The sequence below is a fragment of the Etheostoma cragini genome, chromosome 13 (genome assembly GCF_013103735.1).
Source record: "Etheostoma cragini isolate CJK2018 chromosome 13, CSU_Ecrag_1.0, whole genome shotgun sequence".
In the NCBI taxonomy this organism is placed as follows: domain Eukaryota; kingdom Metazoa; phylum Chordata; class Actinopteri; order Perciformes; family Percidae; genus Etheostoma; species Etheostoma cragini.
In genome coordinates, this window is record NC_048419.1 from 12,322,941 (window position 1) to 12,332,569 (window position 9,629).

Below are 9,629 nucleotides of genomic sequence, written 5' to 3' on the forward strand. Positions count from 1 at the left end.
TGTGGTCAGACTGAATGTAAAGTCAATTTCATCTTAATTCATTCACAGTATCTTGACTGCTGGAGCCTTTTGCAATCCTTGTCTATTAACTAAAAACAGCCAATTGATGTACAGATGTTAGATGAAGTGTGGAAGTGTGTGGAACAGTGCACTAGAATACATCTTATTCTTTTACGTTGTTTTTTTTTTCTTCTTTTTTTTAAATCCTGCCCCTTTGTCAAACTATGTATTATAACTTTTTTTTGGTTATAGTTTGTTTTAGCTTTATTGGTAGTGTTAGGAAGTCTTGCAAAGCAAGCTTGTCATCACATGGTTTAAGTTGTCTTTACTGTGCATATATATACAATAAACCTCTTGAATCTCTTTTTATATTTCTCCAGCTAAACTCCTTAAATTGTGAAGCCCCCATAATTTTATCTAAACTTTGTGTTGCATCTGATTTCTATGTCACGTTCAGTCTGACCACACCTTTAAGGCTACAGCAGAAATGGGAGGAGCATTCACATTCCAGCTGCTGAGGATTAAAACAGAGAAAACTGGAGGTCTTTACTTCTTCCAGATGGAGTAGAAAACCCATCTGACACAATAGAATTAAGGATTGTACACATCAAAATATGACAGCATGCACACTGCAATGTACTTGCACTGTATCACCTTTCATTACTTGTAAACCCAAAGTGCTTTCCATTAAAAAACAAGATGTAGTAATATAAGCATCAATATTGAAACAAAGCAAAAACAGAAATAAGAGTACAGTGTAAGCATAATCAACACAGAAAAACCTTGATGCAATCCAGCAATCGTCAAAGAAAAAAAAAAGTGTGACAATACAAATTCACACTCACATACACACACACACAATGTAATTAATCAAATGCCTGAGAGAATAGTAAAGTTGTGAGTATACTTTTAAATGTAGACACAGTTGTGATGGACTTCAGGTCATCAGGCAGCTTGTTCCAGAGAGCAAGACCACAGTAACTGAAGCCCCCTCCCCAGACCTGGATCTAATGCAGAGTACAGCTGGAAGTGCTTTATAGACTATTAGCAGGATTTTGTGATTCCTAATAGTATCACAGGAGCCAATACAATGATTGCTTAAATGAACAGTATATGTATGAGCAAATAATATTTACGGATAATTCTAGTTTATCACAACTTTGGTCACATTTTTGTAGTATTGTCTGTCGTTTGACGGTAAAATATAAAACATTTTAGGGTTGTTTTTCTTATGGATGTTTTCAAACCAAAATTATAAATGGGATTTACAAAATACATTTTTGTAAATTAATTCAGTAACATCATTAACATTTAGGAAATATTAGAACCGATAAAAGGATACTGCTCCAAGTAGGAGGGCACACATGTCACCTCCTTGGAGAACGCCACCGGACACGAGAGCTTCCCCAGCTGTTCCTCATACAGACTCAGTGCCTCCGTCAGGGTCTCGGCGTTCCCCTGGTAACCAGAAACATGGCATGTGTCAGAAAAATGACCCCTCGGGCGCCAGGATAGCTCAGTTGGCAGAGCGATGCAAAAGTTTTAATATTGACTCACCTGTGTAAAATATTTCCCCGAGGGATGCAGGACTTTTATTGACAAATCTAAGATTAGACGCAGGAACTCCCATGTAGAGTCTACAATAAACAGACAAGTTCAAACAAGTTCAAAGAGCTATTACAGAGTATATGTATAAATACTATACAGTATAAAAAATTAAATACTAAAACCTTCTTCTGGCTGTGTAGATATTGGGATTGCAGTCAGGTCATTGATGACGTAATCAAAAGTCTTTCCTTCCTGGACATACTTCTTCAGCACAGGGACACAGTCCTCTACTAGTATCTGTAATGCAGGGGACGAGGAGAATCCACTTAACTTTCCTCTTGTTTCTTTCATTTAGAAAATGTGCCTAATACATAATTTTGCTCTCGTTTTAAACAAAGTAGAATCTCAGACTGTCACCACTGTGTTTATCTAGTGCACGCAGTCATGTATGGCCCAATACTCAGTTCTAACAACGGTGTCACACTGATCAACAAGTGGTGGCGACAAGCCAAATGCTGCGATGCGCCAGGGAAGAAGGGAAGACAGGGAAGAAGAAGACTGCAAGCTAGTAATCATGGATGTGCTGGATCGGAAATACCGAAGTTGAAATACTATCTTTTCTGACAATAACGCTAATGCCAGTATTTTCTACTTTTGAAAGGACCGTGAGTTTGCAGAGTGTTTCGAGATTGCTGCCGTAATTCTAAGCTATTAAAGTGTGTATTTGGGTTGGGTGGAAAATGATGGCGAGGTTGCAGAGTTGTTTTTAGCGGTTCCGTCTCTTATTCTAAGCTGAAAAAGTGTGTCTGTCAGTTGGGTACAGAGCTCTGTGTGAGCACGGGCTTTTATGAATGTGAACATAGTCAGTATATAAAGTTAGCTACTCCGCTGTGCTGTGGATTAATGTCTGGCTATGTGAGACAAGCACCTATCAACATTGTTGGATGCTGTGGTCTCAGCCTGGCCACCAACGTGAACTTTCAGTCTGGGGAGGAGGGGGCAGGGGAGACACATCTCTCCAGTATTTTGGGTTTGTACTGCAGAAGACTTTTAAAGACTAGCTGTCAGTTAAACATATTGGTCCTTGAACAAACCTGTTTCATAATACTGGTTTTTAAAGTGCACTAATGATAGGCTCAGTGAAGAGACAAAGATTTTACGGAAGTAACATGAACATTCATTCACTCACTTGGTAGCAGTCTCCCTTCAGGTTGTCGAGGATACTCCCGCAAGTTCCTCTCATGTACTTTTTGCAAGCATCTATCACCTTCTGGTCAATGTACACACTTTGTTAAGGAATGGTAAATCAGGTGGTGTACAATTATACCTTTTAGTAAAACACTGTGAGAGAAAACTACATAGCCTTCGGGATCAAACAGTCACAAAACGGGAAGAAAAAAGCTTCAGCAGCAGAACAGAACACATAAAGGATATATCCAACATGGTGATCATCTTTGGCTTTTGTTTGACCATCTCAGAAATGATGCCTCCATCACCTCCTCCTAATATCAGCACCTCTTTTCCAGCATAATTCTCTCTTCCGTTACCCATGATGGCTTGGGTGTAGGCCAAATCACTCTCTGCTAGGTCTGTAAGGCAAATCAATTACTTAAACACTAAAATACTTGATCAATTCTAATAAAAATACAATCATCATCATTGACTAAAGTGTTGCAAGTTTAATCAAGTACATTACATAACACTTATGTAGGTTAACACACTAACAGTGCACTTTAAAGCCTTTTTTTATCATCAATTTATGCAGCCAAACTGTATCCTGAGTCTCAAAATAAAAAAACAAACATTTTTGTGGCTTTGTATACACTTACTTAAGTCATTATCGAGTATGAGGACATTTCCATACTGCTGTGAGTGCAATATCTTTATGTTTTGGTATGCAGAATCTTCTTCGTACACTATCTGGTCCATGTCATACTCAACCAGTCTACCGTCAGCTGTGGGCCAGTATCTGTCAACTTCTGCTCCTCGTACAAGGGCTGGGAGCCTTGGGGTGAATGTGAACAATACAATTAATCAATATTACTGCGTTTGCCTTTTAACATTGTGAGCAAAGCCATGGACCTCCAGATACGTACCTTTTAATCCTTGTAATATTGCCATTAAGGATAACCTTAAGCTTCGTTTCCAGTGCATTTAAAAGCTGTGGAGAAACAAAGTGATTCTGAAACACCATAAAAGCTTAAGTGCACAACAATTTTTGTCAACTACTAGGATACTTTATAGAGCTACATGAACACTGAACGCCAAAACACATAGGCAGAAAAACATTGAAGCAGCCATATTGTTTCCCTGCATGTATCTTCTGGTGGTCCACAGCAGTTAGGGGCACAGTTGTCCTTAGATGACTGCTAAATGTCCTGTCCATTAGAAAGTGCCTGTTTGCGACCCTAAGGACACTGAGGACACTGGTGAGGACACTGGTCCTCATCTTATAGTTCTGTTACATATCCAAAAGCTATTGTGTCCTGTGTGTTTTGGCTTTAAGGTAATGGATAAAAAAAATCTTTTTTTTTGTAAAATCACCTACATTGTCTAGTTGTGCAATGTTATCCTCTTCATAACACTGCAGATCAATGGTGACCAACGCATGGGAGTGCACACGCAGAATAGCAAGCCTGAGAAATGAAGTGGTAAAGATAAAGAGATTGACACAAAGCAATAAAGTGAGTAGAACATTTTTAACATTGATACTCCACCCAAAATCTACATTTTCAAAAACCCACAATGGCTCAACAGTTTTGTGGTTTTCTCTTTGGCAAAAAAACATGAATCACAACTATTTTTACAGTGGAAAGCATCAATACTAGGCTTGCTGTGGTAGTTGGTGTTTCAGTGTTCGGGCATACACATTTTTATAGAAATATAAGCTTATTGTTCATTTTTGTATATCAGTGCATAGGTTGATCAAATTCTAAAACTCTTAATAGCCCGGCCCCCCAGCAAATGCCCGACTGGAGAGGCCAGAGGTCAAAGGAAGCTCTCTACAGATATTGAGCATCATCGACAAATATCTTTTTGTGTAAAATGTCCAGTGTAATTGGTATCAGAGGACATCCCTTATCAAAATATACACTACCACACATCTGCAGCATAATGCAACTCTCAGTTTACCAACAGTGTGCTCAATATATTATTTATTTTGAACACGCGATCAAGTGTTGTTGTTGTTGATGTCTCGTGAAGGAAACGCTGTGTTGGCTGGAGTGCTTGCTATTGTGGAGCAGTGACAGCGTTACATTGCATAACTGAGCCGGATCAACGCTACTTAATAAACTGTCGGATTTTATGTGACCGGTGTTGCTTTTCTATAGTGATATTTCAACTTGTCGGGATGTCAGAATTAAAAGGAAGGTCGCTGAGGCTGCTGATGATGATGATATGACTCTTTTGAAATTAATACGCTCTCGCAGAGAAATAATGGGAGTGTCAACACGTAAACAGAAGGAGATTCAAGCATGTATGGACAATGAATTTGTAAAGCCTGACAAACATACCATAAAATTGAACTGTGAAAGAATTTATCAAGTTTCAAAATTCTGTCCAAACGTTCGAGTCAGAAGAAGAACAAGAGTGTAACCAAATGAACTGGTTTGAGCATAAGATAGAGAGGTGCAGAGATTTTGGGAATAATGTGGAGAGAAAGATGGAGTTGGCTGCTTATCAGGAGCAAATTAATAAACCTGAAGAGCTTCCAGACATGCAGCAAGAAGACAGTGCTTCACATGGGGATGTCAATGTTGGAAGCACTACATCCTCAACCACCAGAAGATTAAAAGGCACAGTTTGAGGCAGTAATTGTTAGTTTGTACAAATAGGCTTGAAAAGAAGCTTCAAATGGATATAGAAGAAGCAAGCTCCAAAACAAAAGAGGAAAGAAGGCAAGTGCAAGCTAGACTAGCTGAATCCACTGCAAAATTAAAAAAGGTACTGGAAGAATATGAAGTTTCCTCTCAAAACATTTCAAGTTGATGTAAGGAAGTTCCCGCCTGATGCCACGAATGCTTGTATTGAGCAAATGGATAATCTACAGAAAAGACCACTGAAAACGCTGGCGAGGTTTTCCAAACAACATGATCAGAAGATCAAGGTCAAAACAGCATCCCTCATTTAGGCCCCATCTACACCAGCTCAGATGAGGCTACAGGCGGTGCTAGACCCAGGACTGGTCAAAGTCAACAGCAGCAACCTGGTGGCACCACTCAGAGGTTTGAGTCTCAATAAGGAAAAGAATACTCTGGTTAATGTGTTGAGGAGACAACAGGTTTGTCTTGTCATTCTCTGGTGAACTACAGTATCAGCCTTTTATTCAATCTTTTGAACACTGCATTAAAAGTAAAACTGAAAGCAACCAAGACCAACTCTACTTTTTAGAAGAGTTCACAAGTGGACAAGCAAAGGCTCTAGTTCAAAGTTGTCTCCACTTGGAACCTTTAATTGGTTACCGGGAGGCCAGGAGGCTTTTACTGACTTATTTTGGCCATGGTATGAAAATCAGAGCAGCCTACATTGAAAGCCCTCAGCTGGCCTACCATAAAAGTTGAAGATGCCAAGGTCGTGCATTCTTATGGACTATTTTAAAGAGGATGTTATAATGTACTACAAAGTAGTCAGTACATAGAAGAGATAAACACACCTTCCAACCTGAAAACAATTATTTCCAAACTCCCTTTTAAACTTTGTGCCGCCTTTTACATTCTCTGCTCCTATGTTGAGCTATGAGCAGAGAATTTACAACGCGGCACATTTGTGACATCTGTTAAAACAAAACCCTCCAACAACCTCCGTCTTTTTGGACTCTGGAAGTACTGCAACATTCTGTACCAACAAGTTTAGGAATTAACTTAACGCCCAGAGGCAGGGAACAAGAATTCTTCTAAAAACGATGGGACAGGAGAAACCGGTTAGCAGCTACATAATTACTGGTCTAGAAGTATGCAGTCCCCAAGACGGCAAATTCCAGTTCTGTAAACATCCACTCATAGATTCCTGTTACAAAAGAAAACTTCCCTATACAAGGAGACATCATGCGATAGTCATATCTCAGTGAAGTTCCGCTTACTACTGTTGAAAAGGATATAGGACATCTCACTGGACTGAACTGCCCAAAGCTTTGGAACCATGGGAGGTTGTGAATAGTGAAGGGAATGGTTTGGTATGTACCACACCATGGTGTGTATCACCCACATAAGAAGAGGTGGTGTGGCTGCAGAAAATATAGATTTGGTTGATGGGTCCTCATTGGACACTCCAAAAATTAAACAAGGTTGGACTAGATGTGTCAAAACACTTTTGAGTCTTCAGCCATCAGGCGCATCAGAAGCTTGCAACGTGATTTTGGCCTGGGAATCCATGCAACACCTGGTAGTTATTCATCTGACAATAACTACCATTTTTTTATGTTGACAGTTAAAACTCATATTGGACAGTTAAAACTCATATTGGATAATGATACCAGACTTTTGGTAAATGCATTAAACTGAATTTAGTTGCACGTTCTCTTTGTACAATAATACATCTAAAGACATATTTTCAAAACGTACCGAGACTTAACGTAGCTCCTAACTGGCAAAGTCAGGAAAAACACCTAATAATTAAGGGGTCCCTAGTTTAGAACTACCAAGTTGTTTCGTCTAAGAGTAAGTCATAGAAAAGTTCAACATCTGAGAGAAGTTAGGCAGTCCAAGACCTGGTTGCCATCAATAATGAGCTGCAGGTAATCACAATGCCTCATTGTGTTTTGTAAAAATAGAATCTATCTAAATTTTATCTCCACACTTCTGTGCATTGAATATTTTATTTCACATTCACTGACGGACTGCTCACCTGTCAACCAATCTCTTTGGACATAGTGAAAACAGATATCATAGAAATGTGACGACATGTGGCAGTATTAAGATCTAATGTTCACGTTTATTCAAAATGTAAAATTAATATGTCATAAACTACACAACTTGGAGATTTCTCTAAAAATCCTTGCATCTTTACTACAGACAAAATAATTCAATTATATGGCAACCAAGAAATGGTGTTCTTACCGGCCATTTTTGCCAACAAAAGTACCGAGGTATCCATGCCCGTTTGTTTCATGGACAGTCTCTGTCATTTCTTGCTCATGAAATATGGACAGTATATCAGGAACTGTCGTGGCAGAGTCAACTGTGAAAAGAGAGAGGGTGGACCAATTAAAAACTAAAAAATATTTTATTTTATTTATATTCTCTGCATCAGTGGTGAAAGAAGCACTCAGATCCTTTATTAAATTCCCTATTACAACAGAACTATTATGAACAAAATGTGCTCCTTACACAGTTAAAATAGTCCCTTATTGTTGATGAATTGGCACTTAATTATTATAGATGGATTAACATGTAAGCAGCATTTTACTGCTGTAGCTGGTGAAAGTTGAACTAATAGAGTTGGGTAGCTTATTTTACGATAAATAACACAATCAAACACAAAAACTCATTCTGACCAATGGTGGAACTTTATCACTCGGTGACTCAGTGACACAATTACCAGGTCCGAGGGGTTATTGATGACTAAAGCACTAACGTCAACTCCTATTTTGAGGCAAGTGGGTTAATGCTGGCCTAACGGCAGTCGAAGACCTCGTTCACACTGTTACCAGTCTCGGCATCAGTTCACTACTCACCTTTACGGTTCGTTAGATTCGTAGCACACATAAAACTACAAAAATGGCTGAAAATGCGCGAGATCCTGTGCGACAGCGTTCGGTTAACACACTTTCCACATTGTAAACTAGAGGAGCCTCCATCCAAAGCAATGAGACCAAATAGACGTTAACTTAAAAAAATATATATATATATATTTATATACACACACAAACATGCAAATTACGTTAAATAATATATTTATACGACAATTACTTTCAGCTTTAAACCCAACTTATCAAACAATATACTTGTATGTCAGTACTGGCCATGTTTCATCAAAATCGATATAGCGTACTGTTTTGAAGGACAGTGACAGACTAGCAGATATTAGCAGGCTAGCCAGCTAGCTAGCTATCATGCAGCCCTGATGCAGTGGCTGTAGCGTTAACTGTTAACTTAAATTCTTGCATTGACTGTATTTAGACGCTCAACGCGCTCATTTTACCTGCCGTAGAGAGCTTGAAGTCGAGAGTATAATGTCGCAGTGCCATGTCTGAGTGCAACCTTCATCCATGCCTGGGAATAGGCCGGCTGCGAGTATCTGCAGAGACAGAGGTAGGGCCGTGCTACCAAACCAGGCGTGGCTTCCGCGCTGCGGTGCGGTACTCCGGTGATGTGTTGACAGCGCAGAGAGTCAAAGATGAGACAAGAGAGATATCTTCCTTCGACGTCTTTCCACTGGCGCACGACGCGGAATGGTGAAAGCATAGTCCCATTCCAGTTCAAGAGACGAGTAGATTACATCAATTTATTTACATCCACGGCTTTACATACGCTTCCGTAATCACAAAGTAATAATGAGAGTCAAAAGCCAAAATGATTCGTATTTCTTTAGTGGACTAGCCTACGTTGTTGTTTTTGCCAATCAGAATCAGAATCAGAATCAGAAATACTTTATTGATACCCGAAGTGTAATTCTGTGTTGCAGTTGCACAAATAGTATAAATATCAAGTAGAAATATAACTAAAGAAATATAAGGAGTGTGAATATGTACGGTGTTTACATAGTTAAGGAGTTGTAATGGTGAACAGTAATAATAATAATAATAATGGTAGCAGTAAAGTATTGCACACATTTCAAGCCAGTGTTATTGCACAAAACCGAAATTATTGTCCAGTTTCAACCTCGCAGACACTTAGAGGGAGGCGTTATAAAGTGTGATGGCCTCAGGCAGGAATGACTTCCTGTGGCTCCCTAAGGTGCATTTTTGGAAAATGAGTCTTTCACTGAAAGTGCTGCTGTGATTGAGCAGAAAGTCATGGAGTCTTTAAGCTGTAGATGGTTCTAGTCACTCCATGTGACAAAGTCACCCACAACAGCTCAATCTTGATCAATCTTGATCTGGAAAACTGGATCAACTAGTCTAGTAAGTTCCAAATTACATC

General features: G+C 39.2%; 1 protein-coding gene across 1 annotated transcript; it reads right to left on the minus strand.

The window, feature by feature from the left end:
• Positions 1–270: 270 nt before the first annotated feature.
• On the minus strand, positions 271–8,924 carry sms (spermine synthase). The gene is made up of 11 exons (XM_034889971.1): positions 8,689–8,924; positions 7,605–7,725; positions 4,097–4,184; positions 3,645–3,709; positions 3,378–3,553; positions 2,983–3,137; positions 2,738–2,827; positions 1,731–1,845; positions 1,558–1,637; positions 1,343–1,458; positions 271–577 (listed from the first exon to the last, which is right to left on the minus strand). Exons 1-11 carry the CDS (start codon positions 8,732–8,734, stop codon positions 547–549), a joined length of 1,083 nt encoding a protein of 360 aa, XP_034745862.1. The 5' UTR covers positions 8,735–8,924; the 3' UTR covers positions 271–546.
• Between the last annotated feature and the right edge of the window lie 705 nt (positions 8,925–9,629).